General features: G+C 38.1%; 2 protein-coding genes across 2 annotated transcripts; both read right to left on the reverse strand.

Moving 5' to 3' along the window:
- Positions 1–128: 128 nt before the first annotated feature.
- LOC138810157 (cationic trypsin-3-like) lies at positions 129–4,266 on the reverse strand. Its single transcript, XM_069997335.1, has 5 exons — positions 4,227–4,266; positions 2,528–2,687; positions 1,476–1,729; positions 749–885; positions 129–278 (listed from the first exon to the last, which is right to left on the reverse strand). Exons 1-5 carry the CDS (start codon positions 4,264–4,266, stop codon positions 129–131), a joined length of 741 nt encoding a protein of 246 aa, XP_069853436.1.
- Positions 4,267–9,087: 4,821 nt separating this feature from the next.
- On the reverse strand, positions 9,088–13,832 carry LOC138810155 (cationic trypsin-3). Its single transcript, XM_069997332.1, has 5 exons — positions 13,772–13,832; positions 11,446–11,608; positions 10,491–10,744; positions 9,791–9,927; positions 9,088–9,335 (listed from the first exon to the last, which is right to left on the reverse strand). Exons 1-5 carry the CDS (start codon positions 13,809–13,811, stop codon positions 9,186–9,188), a joined length of 744 nt encoding a protein of 247 aa, XP_069853433.1. The 5' UTR covers positions 13,812–13,832; the 3' UTR covers positions 9,088–9,185.
- Between the last annotated feature and the right edge of the window lie 1,929 nt (positions 13,833–15,761).

Consider the following 15,761-nt stretch of genomic DNA (forward strand, 5'->3'; position numbering starts at 1 on the left):
TGGGTACGTGGTCAAAACCAAGCAAGGAATGAACTTAGACAAATTCATGAAAGACTGGTATTTTTATTAAGATGCAGAATGAAGGTGTGGTTGACTGCAGGAGAGGGATTGTGAAGAAAGAGAGGGGTTCAGTTGGCAGTGATGGTCTGCTGAATCCAGTCCAGGTAGTTGCACACCTTGGCGTAAACCCCAGGTTTTCCTTTGAGGGCACAGCCGTGGCCCCAGGAGACGATACCCTGGAGCTCTCCATTGCACACCACAGGGCCACCAGAGTCATACTACACAGGAAGGAAAAGACAACCAGAGCTCATTATGTTCAGAAGGGAAATGAGATTTAAGGTGGTTCCCTACATCTTTTGGTCATCTCTACAGGCTACAGATGCTCCTCGAAACACTTCTTCTATCTTCAAATCCAACCTTCCATCTCCTTCTTCTAGGTCTATCATTTCTTCTTTTTGTCTTTCCTCATTCTGTTATGAGCCAACAATACATGATAATTTTGAGATTTAATGTGATCCTACTGGCTCTCCACCTTCCTGGGGGATCCATTCCACAGGAATTCCCACCTTATCACCATTCGTGGCTCTTTACCCTTAGCTCTAATCATCATATGGAAAACTTATTATCTATCTCAAAACATTGCCCTGCCACTCAGACTGAGGTCCAGGGAAAGATGGACAACCTTGGGTATTTCAAAAATGAGAACCAGCGTGGATAAGGAGATTTGATGATGATTGATGAAACTCACCTGGCAAGAGTCCTTTCCTCCTTCCAGGAATCCCAGACAGAACATGTTGTTGGTGATCTGGCCTGGGTAGGCCATGTGGCAAATGGCGTCAGACAGGACAGGAGCATCCAGACATTGCAGGAGTGAAGGCAAGTTGACTATTGAACACAAGTGTCAAAATGAAAGAGCATGATTTCCCCTCCTTCACTAGACATCTATTTTTTCTTTCCAATTGCCAGTGATTTTTAATTTGGTAGAATCTTCTTTGACCAAAGAGTTCTTCAAATAGTACTACTCAACTTTGTGCTAGTTGATCACTGATTTCAGTTTTCCCAGTTATAATGCCCCAATATATTTTATTCTCAACCAAGTAGTTATCTAATATATGTATGTATGTATGTATGTATGTATGTATGTATGTATGTATGTATGTATGTATGTATGTATCTGTCTATCTATTCAGCTAGCTAGCTGTCTGTCTGTCTGTCTACCAACCTACTATCATCTATCACCTGTCTCAGAGATCAGTGAAACTCTTAGCTTCCCTTTTATTTATTTTCTCTATTCCTAGTTTTCTGTCCACTTATAATATACTTCAGTTAAATGCCTTATATTTTATGGCAGTTAATTTTTGCTGTGTCTCCTACATGGCCTCAGCAAAGGAACCTTGGTTGTTTCAGTTAACAGCTGACCCTAGGCATCGCTTTCACTCCCAGCATTCTCCCACTTGCTACTTTCTGACACTTACAGCCATTGCTCAGGGTGTTGCCCCAGCCAGACACAAGGCACTGAGTACCAGCAGATGCACAGGATCTTGGCAGAGAGACAGTGGACACGCGAGAATTGATGGTGGCGGGTGACTTCAGTTTAATCAGCATGATGTCATTGTCGATGGTGTCTTCCTTGTACTCAGGGTGTGGGATGATCTTGGCTGCATCAATGAATTGTTCATCACCCTCAATGGCATGAATGTTGTGTTCTCCCAAATGTACCTGGAGTTGGCTGAATTTAAAGATTAAAAGTTGTCTAATGGATCTGTTTCCCTTCTTCAATCCCCAATCATCAATGTGAACAAAATACTCAGTCATTCAGTCACACAGGTAATTATGCATTTCTGGGTAGTAGTATGCATTGTCAGGTACAATGCAGGTTAGAGAATTACTCTGGTAAGGGTCATTTTTAGTGAAGATTCATATCCCACCCTTTACAGTTCCAAAGCTAGGAATGGGAAAATAACTGTTCTACAAAACAACTGTGGATAGATAAATAGGGAACTGGTGATCCATCAGTACTTGATTCTTTTTTGGCTGAGGTCACTCAGTCTTAGGTAGATGACTCAAGAATCAAAACAGTGTGTGTGTGTATACACACAGGCACATATATACATGTATGTGTATATATACATGCATATATATGTGTATACATCTGTATATACACATCTGTATATGCATATATACAGATGTGTATATATACAATCATACATATATGCACACATATGTATCAGGTATCTATATCAGGACCAATAATGTTTATATTTCATGTATTTCATACATCATGCATTTTACCATCTCCATATTCCATTGTCTTGGATGAGATATGACTATTAACCTTGGCTTAGCTTCTTAATTATACCCAGGGATCTTTCATCATCCAATTTTGTGCTTTATGTCTTTAGCACTAGTTTTAGCTCTTAAGAATCTGAATGCTTCATCCATCATCCATAACTCAACATTTTCTCCAAATGCTCCCCAGAGGACAAATTTGTCTTAGAGCATAGAAATAGGAATATCAGTTACTCACTGTTCATAGCAGTGGGCTGCAGACAAGACCCACTGGTCACTGATGAGAGAACCCCCACATATGTGGCCTTCAGAATTCAGGGACACCTGGTAGGGGAGGGAATTCTTCGCACAGGTGTAGCCCCCTACTATCCTGTCATCTTCCTCAGTATGGAGAGCAACTGTCAGAGAAAAGTTGGGAGCTCTCCTTTAAACAGATCCATCATGGACTCTTCATATACTATGATGTTTTTGCAGGGCAAAAGACATGATAATATTTATTTCTTTCACATAATCAGGAAAATGTTGGTTTTAAAAACAATTAAAAATAATCATTTATCATACCATTCCTTGAATGTATTCCCTTCCTATTTCACTATAAATAAAGATACATTTATAAAATGCACTGTTTATATTTACTATTTATATATCATTTTACATACAACACAAACTCACACACACAAACTTTAAAAGATCAGAAATTATTTAGAGAATAAATATATTTCACTACCACTCCTCGAACTCTGTTTGAGAGCCAGGCAAATATGTAGAAGTTTTACACTAATCTTGGTGATGTGTGTTGGTGCTAGCTGATGGTGTGTTGATTCGCAATCAACACAAAATGGAGGCTTATATTCTGGGCCATACGAACTGGTAGCTTTGAATCTTTATTTCTTGATTTTCCGTCTTTGGCACTAATGTTTCATTAAATTATTTGACTAGTCATTTTAAGACTTCTCTCCTCCAAATTCCCCTTGTTCATCCCAGTTACCTTGCCACTATGTATCAATGAATTCCCTGTTTGAGGTATGGCCCACATACCTGACAACCTTTCTTACAACTCTGAAAGGCTTCAACTATAGTATAGGAGTCCAACTTTTCCAGCAGCTTTAAATAATGTTAGGAAAAAAAGGTCTTCATCATGTATACTGATCAGTTGACTTTGTATTTGTTCAGCGTAGGAAAAATATTAAATTTTAGTAGCAAAACTTTAGAAGTCTTAAAAATATTTGTCATTTCTCTTTTACTCACAATAGAGTCACATGTACCTTCATACCAGAGAGATTTCACTGGCAAAGTTGTCTTAAAACACAACCCAAACCTAGTGTGGTGAGACAGGACTGTAATCAATCCAAGCTACTAGGAAGTAGGGGTAGGAGGATTGAAAGCGTAGAGCCAGTCCAGGTAAAGTTGGCAACATCCCATCTCTAAAACAAAATGCAAACAACAGATCTGAAAGCAAGTAGTAGAGTACCTGCCTATTTAGTAGGAAGACCTCAAGTCAATTTCCCATAGAATTCAGGAATGAAACGCTTCTAATTTTTTGGAACCTCTAGCCTAAATAAAAAGCCTGTGACTACTCAAGAGACAAAGGCTTTGATAATCAAAACCTACAGAGTACTTTTTTATTATTAACTCCACGTTTTTATAGAGGTCAAAAGCAAGCATTCTTAGATGTAGACTATACTTTCCCTTCCTTTCCTAACTTACAGAATAACCCTGAAAGTTCAGGACAAGTTCTGTTACGTTATACCCTCTACCCTGAATCATTTCTGGTGATCATGAACTTCCTCATACAAATCAAACTTACTCCGCTTTGAGGTTTTAAGCTTCTTGCCTGTGGGCCTATAATCAATAACCATTGCTATTTTCTTCAAGTGCAAAGCCAACTCTTACATCCAATTCAGACATCTACTGACACATTCCTTAGAGAGACTCACCAGCAGCTCCCAGGAAAATAAGAAAAATGAAGGTCTTCATGATTTCGCAGAGAACCCAAACTGGGTAATAGTTTGAAGGTTTTCCTCCACATCTATTTATACTTCAGCTTTGTCACTGAAACCCATGCCAGACAGGTGATTTCATCAGAACCTCAGAAATCTAAATTTAGATTTCAGATCTGTGACAGATGGAAAACTCTTCAGAATAGAATTTAAATATCCATGTCTTCCCACCTTTCCTGAAGGTTATGGGAATGGAAGTAACAAACCCACCTGGTAGACATTGCTCTTAATGAAAGGAAAATAAGCTAAAATGAGGTCACAGGACAGAGCTGAATGTTTCCATATTCCCAGACAAAAATCTTACCTTCTTGATTGTCTCAGAATGAACTTTTATTCTAAGGATTGTCCTGATTCTAAAACCCTTGTGTTTTATACACATCAACTGTCTCACTATTATAAACACTTTGTCTTAGATCAGTTTTGGTTATGTAAATTAACTTTATTATTAATTGGAACAACTAATTATCCTGATAAAAATATTTTTCTAATTTGAAATTAGATTGGGAGGGGAAGTGATAATAATGATAATATTTATATAAGTGATAAACAATGATAATAACTCACTGTTAGCTAGACCTTATCATATGTCATAGGTCTTTATTATACTTACATTTGGTTCCACTCTCCATGTGTTCAGTTACCCACAGTTCTTTGTGAAATAAAGTTAGGTAGTGGAAAATTCTAGAAACAGCTAATCTGTAAGTTTAAAATAACTAATGCCAGGTATAGTGGTACTTGTTTGTAATTCTTATTCGTAGGATGCTAAAGCAAGAAAATTTCCACTTTAAGCCCAGCCTGGTCTACTTAGGAAGTTCAAGGCAATGTCAAGACTCTTACACAAATAAAATGAACAAACAAACAACAAAATGGCAAATAGCAAACCCAATTATTGTGCCACATTGCAATATTTGGTATTCTATTGTTATTTGTTGTTGTTAAATTGTTAATATGGCTAATTTATAAATTAAAGGCACCAAAAGTATGAGAAGTAAACCATGAAACTGTACAAAAATCACATGGAATAATCAAGCTTCCAACATAGGAAATGTGGCTTCAGAGTCTGAGCTCTTACCAAGGTAATATGACATTCTTGACCATTGGCAATGCAACTGAACTAACATTGTGCTTGCTGTGGAAGTGATTATCTGTGCATCAACTAACTGCATGTTTATTACAAATATTGGAAGTTTGAGTGAGGCATTTTGCTGCTTGGCCTACCTCCCTCGGGGCTTTTGCATAATGGACGTACGCAGTAAATAATACTGATTCCCCTGGGACTGCGGATAAAATCATGGTTAAGTAGGATGTTTTAATAATAATATAGTATCTCCTGGAGTATATGAGAGAATGTGGCAACCAGTAGACTGGCTTTGACACTGTCAAAGAGCAACTTGGGCACAAAATGAGAACCTAGACCTCTTTAAGATTAAGATTATAAACTACCTTAGGAAGTATACTCATGTAGACCCTGACTCTTATCAAAGCAAAATAATTCTGAGAACCTACTTTATTATTTAGCCAGCTCCTGATGTATGGCAAAGGCTTCAGAAGCTTTCTTTGGGTTGTAGGAGTCCTTCTAGCCAATTAGTACAGACTACCTTCTATGTTATCAGTACTGGGACCAGACAGAGGAGAGGAAGCAAAAACAGGGAAAACACAAGGCTCAATAGCAAGCACAACTGTGGCAGCCATTTGAGCTATCTCAGCATCTATTGATCCCCAGATTAAATCTTCTCAGATGACAGCCAGAAAGGATAACATCCACAATTGCCAGGATTCAGGATATTGGAGCTGGGAATGTACTCAAGCACAATAGCTGCCAGTGGCACTATGTCCTATCCCTGAACCAAAAAGGATAGGGATGTAGGTCTAAAAGCCTATGCCAAGCCATGAAGAGCGGTTAATTGACTGTCTGTCTGAAACTCCTCAGGGCTCTGTGACAAAATGTATAGAACGCAATTCAACAAGGAACTTCAAAGTTAATGGCTCTATAGATAAAATGGACTCACTAGACATTAATAGAATATTTCATCCACTAGCCATGGAATACATTCTTCTAAGCAACCCCTGGAAATTTCTCCAGGATAGATCACATTTTTAGCACATAAAGCAAGTCTTAACATGTAGAAGAAAGTTGAAATGACAACCTGTTTTTTTTTTTTATCAGACCACAACAGAACAAAACTAAATACTGAATAATTTCCTTTGGAATTGTCAGTTTGTCACTGGAGAAATAAATAATGGGGCAGAGGAATGAAAAATAAATTCCTAGAATGAAATGAAAATGAAGACACAATTTATCAGAAATTTTGGGACCAAAAAGAGTGGTATCAAGAAAAATGTGTAGATTAAAAGGCAAAGCAGAACTTATTTTAAAAAATTAATCACCTTGATTTTATTTTGTGTTATTGTATCTATCTAAATGTTTAAAACAATCGGAATGCTTGATAAGTTGTTTAGTTGTCTGTTTTATATAAGAATAACTTTGGAATTTCTAAAGAAATTCAAATAATCCAATACTACTAGTAATAGTAATAATAATTAATAATAATGCTTCTTAGGGCCAATTTATAAAGTGCCTTATGGAGATGCATTCTAAAAAGCATGAAATTCTAAGAAGCCATCATTCCCATGCATGCTAACATAGTTGATCTGCATAATTGGCTATACTCAGACATTTTCTTAAGGATATTTTTCTGATGGAAATAATTTTACAGACAATTGATCTTTCTCCTTGAATTTTCTTTAGTGAAAATTGGTATTCTGATAATGCTGATGAATCTTGGTTCTGCCTAGTAAACATTAGGCCTGGAGTTCATACCCAAGCATGGCCAAATGACTAGTTATTCTTTAAACAACAGACAGATATATCAAGAGACAACACTGACGTGTTGCTACAGGACGGCAGCAAGCACAAATGACCTGTTGCCTTCCATCACTGGGAGCTGCTCTGAATTCCAGTCTTGCATGTACCTCAGTTCCCTTGTCAGGTCTGAAATACACCTTTTCTTGATGAGCAGTGGTGCTGATAGTAAGCGTGGTTTGAAGGTGGTCACACAGGGCGCACAAAGAATGTCAGTGGAGAATGCTAAACTCATTTGTGTTAGAGGTGTTGCCACACAGAAGAGCTGGAACAGAACGAATGCAGAGGGTATGTGGCGACGTCTCCAACGGGAACCGGCTTGCTTCTCCTAACTCAGCTCACCCCAACCTTACCTGAAAATGTACCGACTGACGCGGCTGGAAGGACATGAAACAGTCTGCTACAGCTACAAGACATTCGAAAGGAACCCTTAATATATAAAAGCCCAAGCCGTCCCTGCTCCCCGCTCCCTGGCCCTCTGCGGCCATGATTGAAGCCTGTTCTGGTCTGTTGAGGCCTCTGCCTTCCTTCTCTTGTCTCCTCCGCTTGATCTTTCCTAACACTCATCACTCAGTTTCCTAACACTAAGAAGCGTAGCAAGGCAAGACCTTGAAAAATTCTAGAAACCTGTTATTGACATGGGGTGTTTCATTATTGAGCCTCAGAAGAGTTTCAGATGAAGTGAAGAATACCATGAGGACACACATTCCATCACAAGTTTGTCATAGCTCACTTATGAACTATGAATGACTTTTCAGAAATTGATTCTCACTGTCTCCCATTTAGTGTCAGAATGTATGCTGAGTTATGAAGATATGATCTGCCATAAAATAATTCACCGACTGTGCATTGTAACATTAAAAAAAATATCTGATGCTAAGAAGTTACCAAATACTATTTAATGACATTCTAAGGGGTCTTTCTAAATGTCTCCATAAAATGACTTCATTCTCTGTCCACATTCTCACTTAGCAGCAGATTTCAAGGGCAAGATCATGGAGCTGTGGCTCAAGTGATAGATTTGCCAGCCTTGAGCCAAGAAAGCTAAGGGACAGCCCCCAGGCCCTGAGTTCAAGCCTCAGTTCTGGCATACATACATACACACAAAAGTTTAATAAAACTACTACCAAGCATGTATACTATTTAAAAGGTGAACACTTGCATAAGCAGCTAAATGTGGATATTCCTTATGTATAACTGTAAAAGGTGCAACTCAAAAGTTGGTAGTCAACTCAGACTCTAGCTCTAAATCATTTCTTACCACACTTAAAACCCAGAAGTGAAAACCTTGTCTGTATGTAATAGTCCTGATCTCATAGCTTTATTGTAAGAGAAGCTCCTTAGAAATTGTCATTATCACCCCTAATCTTTTTGCCTGTCTGACACTTTCTATCCTTTGGCTGCAGAGAAATCCCATTGGATTGTTAAAATGTTAATCACCATTTCTTTAGTGGTACTTGGGTTGAACCATAAGCTTCAAATACATCAGGCAAGCCTTCTACCAGTTAAGTTACATCCCCATTCCCTTCATTTTGTATTTTGAGACAGGTCCATTCCCAGGGAGGGTCTTGAGATCAAATCCTCAACACCCAAACTATGACCAGGCTGAGTATGCTGGTACCTGTCTCTAATCACAGCAAATAGGAGGGAGAGGCAGGAAGATTGAAAGTCCAGACCAGCCTGGACTACATAGCATTCCCTATCTCAACAAGAATGAAACCAAAATAAAAACCCAAAGCAGAACCCCCAGAACTTTAATCAAGTATGTATGTTGGCAGTCTTATAAAAATGTATCTATTATATGATCTAATTATATTTGAGTGGAATATTAAGCCTTTCAAACTGTCTCCATAAAAAGTTCAATTCTTGAGCTCACTTTCTCAATTATGAGTAAGTTTCATCAACCAATCCCAAGCAATCACCAGACCTGGGCAGTTATGGAACCGAACAAAATGCTTTTATTTAGATGTTGACTTCATGAATAGAGCAGTTTAATTGACTGCAGGGGACAGACCACGGGGAGAGGGAGGTGCTCAGTTGGCAGCGATGGTCTGCTGAATCCAGTTCACGTAGTTGCACACCTTGGTGTAGACCCCGGGTTTTCCCTTCAGAGCACAGCCATAGCCCCAGGAGACAACACCCTGGAGCTGTCCATTGCAGACCACGGGGCCACCAGAGTCACCCTGAACAAGATGGAAAAGATAGTGAGAGCACTGGTTTATGTCTAGATACTAGAACTGAAACCAAAGTGTTCCTCCATTAACTTAGGACCAATTGTGAAGAACCATCTATATGCCTGGATTCCATCCTTCCAACTCCTGACTCTGTCCCTGTTTTTCCTCCTCTTCCTTCATAGGCTGACTTGACCAAGAAGAGGTAAAGCCCTGCTATAGTTAAAGATATCCCAATACCTCTGTCTCTTTCCCAAAGGTTCCATTAAATAATATTATTCCTGAGATGGGCACTTAGGGGTAATGTTTGCAGGCCATCTTCCATTGTTTCTCCCTTAATTCCAACAGCATTATCATAGAGACAATTTATAATTTATAGCAAGCCTCAACTTACAGTCCCAGAGACTATTTTATAGTCTTTTCTGTTTCAAAGCAGAAACAGGATGGAGAAGGGCAAAGACACTCACCTGGCAGGAATCCTTCCCACCTTCGAGGAAGCCCAGACAGAACATGTTGCTGCTGATCTGGCCTGGGTAGGCACTTTTGCAGGAGGAGTCAGATAGGACAGGTGCTTTCAGACACTGCAGAAGTGAGGGATAGTTGGCTGGTGTGCACAAGAATGAAAATGGAAGGTTAGCCACAGTGTTCTGGAAACTTCTTTCACACTCTACCTCCTTTCTTTAATAAAATGTCTTTCCATCCACTGTGCTAATGACCTCTGATTTTGAAGACATTTTGTGGTTGCTGTTGTTTTTTGGTTGTTGTTGTTCAGGAAGGTTTTCCAAGTACTTCTGCTCTATTGTTCTTTCTTTGACATTAGCATCAGCACCCATAAATCCCAAATCAGAGACTTTATGTGCATTAGGAAGCTCTGAATGCCATAAACTCTGTGCTGTTACATCTGCTGTTTCTAGTTCTCAGCATATCACTAATTGCATTTCAGCTGTATCCCATCTACCCTTCCTATTTCTTCCTATTTCTTGTCTCTTGCCTGGCCTCAGCAAAGTGAACTTTCTCAGTTTAATTAGTGTAAGTCTAAGATTACTGAGGACCAAAATAATTCTTGAACAAACCTTGCCCTGTGGGATGATTTAGACTACCTGATTTTGACTAACTCTCATCTCCAGTACTCTTACACTCTATAGTTAGTTTTCAGGTCATACTTACTGCCGCTGCTCAGGGTGTTGCCCCAGCCAGACACGAGGCACTGAGTACCAGCAGATGGACAGGATCTTGGCAGAGAGACAGTGCCTACTCGAGAGTTGAGAGTGGCAGTTGAGCTCAGTTTAATCAGCATGATGTCATTATCATAGCTAGATGACTTGTATTTGGGGTGCTTGATGATTTTGGCTGCGTTGATGAATTGTTCATCTCCCTCAACGACATCGATGTTATGTTCTCCCAGTCGTACCTGGATCTTGCTGGAATTTAAAAATTAACAGTTTCTCATATATTCGATTTGATCTCCTTTCTCTCTCCCCCCTCGCCCCCCGCAAGCTCCCAATGGTGACCATAAACACTTATGGTGCAGTTCAAGGTAGCATTGTACACTACCGCCTGTGGTGCTCACTAGAGAACTTGTTAAGTAAGTATTCCTAATGAACATAGTGTTAGAATTCCAAGAGCTAGAAATGGGAACCAAAGGACCCCTACAAAAGAATTGTGAGTAAAGAGGGGATGGGTGGAGGCTGAACATATCTCCTCTGGCTGAGATCCCTGAGTTTCACAGGAAAATGAGGCAGATGCCAGAAACAGCAGAAAATGTTTGCTTAATTCACATTTTAGTGGAAATCAAATATGTTTCATTGTCTCCCTATCTCCTTTCCCTGTGGTTCAGCTCTGACTATTGGAGTTGTATTATGATCCATGTTCTCATGCTATTTCCAGGGACACTTGATTAGCAAAGCTTTGTCCTTCATGTCCTTTGTATCATTACTTATGGAGATGTTAGTGAGCTCCATTTAAATGAATCTCAGAACAACATACACTTCTTAAAGGAATATTAATCAGGCTCTTAGATGCTGAAGGCTTTGCCCATTACATAACTCTATAGTTTGTCCTGATCTTTCTTTGGTGAGGAGATAGCTCTTAGACTCTGGGAATGTGAAAACTGGTAACTTACGATTTGTAGCAGTGGGCTGCAGACACCACCCACTGGTTGTTGATGAGGGAGCCTCCACAGGTGTGGTAGCCAATATTCAGAGACACCTGGTATGGGACGGAATTCTTTGCACAGGTATAGCCCCCGACAATCTTGTCGTCATCATCATCAACAGGGAGGGCCACTGTCAGAGAAAAGATTGAGACTCTCTGTATGAGTTCCTTTGGTGCCACTGTGGCAAAATACCTGACAGAAACAACCAAGGGAGGAAGGATGTAATTGGGTGCGCAGTTTCAGAGGTTCTGGTACATCAAGCATGGAGAGTATGACAGCGCTGAGCTGTTCAACACATGGCAGTCAGGAAGCAGAGAGGGACAGGAAGAAGCCAGAGATGAGATACACCAAAGAACCTTCTTCTGCCAGTGAGCTACTCCCTCTAGTTTAGGAGGCTCTGCCTCCTAAAGTTTCCAGAACCTTCCAAAATAGCACCACTGGCTGCAGACCTAAGCTAGAACACATGATCCTGTTGAGGGTATTTCACATTCAGACTATCACATTCTCTTAAAATGGATCCATCATTCAATTTCTATTCATGAAGGTTTCGCAGAATCATGAGAAAAGTGCTAACAACATTCTGTTGTTTCACGTAATTAGGAAATGGTAGTTTTAAGGTTTTTTTTTTCTAAATTTCATTATTTTATACTTTCAAAAATCTATCCTTTTTATATCACTGTTCATAATATCTAACAATTTCATTTGATAATTTGAATTTGAATAACATATTGTATTCTTACAAAGGTAACACACACACACACACACACACACACACACACACACACACACACACACACACACACACACACACACACACACACACACACACACATTTCCCTAAACCAAAAAGCAAAAAGGTCAGAGATTCTTTTCACAATTATTATGTGGCTGCTACAACCTGAGGATCTAAAGAATTTATTTTACATGGGACACCATTCTGTGGTCATGAACGTATGGAGAGAACTTTGCTGTGACTGCACTGTCCTGTGTCTGTGAATGAAACAGTGATATGGCATAACCAGATCTTAAGAAACAGAAAACCTTCTCAGCCTCCTCCTGAGAATATTCTAGCTCGGAAGGAAGTTAGAGGTCTTTACTTGTTTTCCTCTAGTTCTTTCTTTGATTCTAGCCTGAAATTGTTATTAAATCATTTTACAGAATATTAAAATATTCATCTTCTGTTTGCCATGTACCAATAATATTTCCAATATTTATTAATGTATTCAGCAAGTAGTACCTACTGATATCAATATTTTTTATGAAGTCTGATATTATATTTTATGAGACTCATTTTTTCAATATTGCAACATAATTTTAACAAAGATATTTCCAGGCTTGTAGACAGATAGACAAGAGATATCAAATTTATATTGGCTAGATTTGTGAAACATTCAGATTAAGTTTTAGTCATCTAAAACTTGGCAGCCTCAAATAGAAATAGCCATTTGAAAAAATAGTTTTAAGAATGGAATGTTGTGTTAGTGTATACCATGAAGATTTTATTAGTAAAGAGATCATAATGCAACTGGAGTAGTGAGGCACACCTATAATTCCAGCACGTTGGAAGCTGAAACAGGAGGATCATGAGTTTATGCTAAATGGCAAGGTTCAGGTCACCCTTAGCAATGTAAGAAAACCCTATTGCAAAACATTTTATATATATATATATATATATATATATAATTTATTATATATACGATGTAATTACATATTGTACATAATTATGTATAATAAATAGATTCCTGTTTTGTATTTTACATTTCCTTGGCTAAGTAACCAGCCCTTAGAGTTCAGGAGATTCAGAGGTTGATGTTCTTAACTTCTTTAAAGTATATAGATCACCTTCAATTATTAACTCCAAATTCTAGAAAGGTCAAGAGCAATGTTTCTTCTTCTCTCTTTTTCTGTATTTTTAAAAAATAGACTCTTCTATTTCTCTCCTAACTTATAAACTTTATCTGGAAGTTCAGGGAAACTCTTTCTTCCTTATGCCCTCTACTCTGAGTTGCTCCTCAGCATCACAATTGTCCTTTGACAAAGGAGATTTAGCTTTCTGTATACAAACTCATTATGCACTGTCATGGAAACTTCTTTGGTTGATGGTCCTGGGGTTTGAACTCAGGACCTTGTGTTTGCTAAGCAGGTACTCTACCACTTTATCCATTCCTCAAACCTATTTGAACATTTTAAGCTACTTATGTACAAAGCCTGTATTCAACCATCATTGTTTTATCCAGAGCACAATGCACAAACTTACTTATAGACTTGATATTCATTTATTAGAGACACTCACCAGCAAACCCCAGGAAAGCAAGGAAGATGAAGGTCTTCATGGTTGCTCAGTGGATCTAGACTGTGCAATAGAATGAAGGCTTCCTTCCACAGCTATTTATTCACCAGATTTATCACTGACACCCATGGCTATAGGTGCCAGAATGGTGATATCACTGGAAACTATGATGGATAGAAGATAAGTCAGAATCAAAGTTCAGTATCAGCAGTTTTTTAGACAGTTATGGGAATAGAAGGAACAAAGACATCTGGTGATTGCTATTACCCATAGTAGGAAATTGTGTTGGATTGAAGGTACAGGTTCCCAGATTCCCAGACAAACTGTGGAGGCACTGGATCACCTCAATGGTGAATTCATTCCTGAGGATCTTCTTAAACCTGGAATCTTCGGAGATTAAGATATTGTCCTATTCACAATTAAATACTTCACTTTAGGGAAGTACTGATCTTCCATGTTGCTATTATCAATAGAAATGACTTATTTCCTGAGGAAAGTAAAATTATAATAGTGGAAAATGATAAATGAAAAGGTGAATGTAAAACAAGACAATAACTTGCGTTTTTCTAAAGCTTATTATATGTCAGGGGTACATATATTGAAGTTTCCCTTATCTGTGTTTTGCCTTCCATAGTTTCTTAAGAGAAATATTCATTGTTGCCTCAAGTCAACAATGAACCAAAAATAAAAAATGAAACTTTCTAATAATAAACAACTCCCAACTTTTGAGTAACTCTCATTAGGTATATTTTCGTGTTTGTTCTTTATTATTATTATTATTCATTTCTTACTATGCCTTATTTGTAAACAAAATTTTATCCTAAGTATATGTCTATGAAAAATAAATGTTTTACATGCATAGGCATATAATCATATATTTACACATATGTAGATATATACTATAAATATGCATATACATTTGTATGTGTATATTTACATATATGTATATAACATGTATGCATACATATGATTTAATTGTTTTTTGTTTTTTGATCTTGGAATATATTTCCATGTCTATAGATAAGGATCTGGGTTAGCCTGGTCCATAATCAGATGAATGACTGGTATATACCACCACAACCAGGGTTTTCTGTTGAGATGGACTTTCATGATTTATTTAATTTTTGGTCTGGAACTGTGATTTTCCTGATCTCAGCTTATCATGTAGCTTCAAAAATGGAACTTTACTTAATAATACAGATGAACAAAATTGTGTCATTTTCTGGAAAACAAATGGAATTGTAGATCCATTTGTTGAATGAAAGAAGACAGCCTTGTAGAATCAAGTAACACATTTCTCTCATTTGTTGAGGAGATAAAAAATTCATTTTTCTTTTTCCATTGGTTTATCCCTGGCAATCACTGACTTTGATTCTGGTGCCTTGAGTCTTGTATATACATTTATCTGATTTGGGGAAGGGAAGGGAAATAACAAAATGCTGAAACAAGGATACAGGATGACCCATTGCAACAACAATACTTGTAACACCCTATGTCAGAAATAAACTTTACAACTTTAGGGGAGGGGATGGTGAGAGGGAAGAAATAATAGGAGAAAAACAAAGGATTGGGTAACAATGCTAGACAAGAAATGTACTCATTACTCATGTAACTATAACCCCTCTGTACAGCATCTTTACAATAAAGAAGTTAAAAAAATTAAAGTCATGAAAATGAAAGGATATGGCAAGAGATGGAAGAGGAAGAAGGGAGAGGAGGGATAAGAACGTAATAGAGGGGTTGATTTAAATTATATGATGCTGTGAATACATAGGAAGATGTCAATATCCATATATGTCAATATCTGTCCTTAGTCATATTAATGCATTTTCCTGCATGTCCACCTCTGACCTTGTTGCTCTGTGTGAGGGGGGTCCCATTCCTCAGCTTAGCTCTGGGAAATTCTCATATGCCTTCATTTTAGAAGAATTGTTTGGTATTCTATTCTCATCCTAATTTTGGACGCATGGTAGCCCACGACATGTGTTTATAT

The sequence above is a fragment of the Dipodomys merriami genome, unplaced genomic scaffold, assembly GCF_024711535.1.
Source record: "Dipodomys merriami isolate MVZ:Mamm:240054 unplaced genomic scaffold, mDipMer1.0.p SCAF_5, whole genome shotgun sequence".
Classification (NCBI taxonomy): Eukaryota; Metazoa; Chordata; class Mammalia; order Rodentia; family Heteromyidae; genus Dipodomys; species Dipodomys merriami.

Bases quoted from the DNA above. Each gene is read 5' to 3' on its own strand.
- LOC138810157 (XM_069997335.1), bottom strand. From the start codon at position 4,266: ATGAAGACCTTCATTTTTCTTATTTTCCTGGGAGCTGCTG. The intron at 2,688-4,226 runs GTGAGTCTCTCT...TTTCTCTGACAG, and splicing joins TATTTTCCTGGGAGCTGCTG to TTGCTCTCCATACTGAGGAA. The intron at 1,730-2,527 runs GTGAGTAACTGA...CTTTAAATTCAG, and splicing joins GCAGCCCACTGCTATGAACA to CCAACTCCAGGTACATTTGG.
- LOC138810155 (XM_069997332.1), bottom strand. From the start codon at position 13,811: ATGAAGACCTTCATCTTCCTTGCTTTCCTGGGGTTTGCTG. The intron at 11,609-13,771 runs GTGAGTGTCTCT...TTTCTCTGACAG, and splicing joins TGCTTTCCTGGGGTTTGCTG to TGGCCCTCCCTGTTGATGAT. The intron at 9,928-10,490 runs GTAAGTATGACC...TGTGCACACCAG, and splicing joins CAACACCCTGAGCAGCGGCA to CCAACTATCCCTCACTTCTG.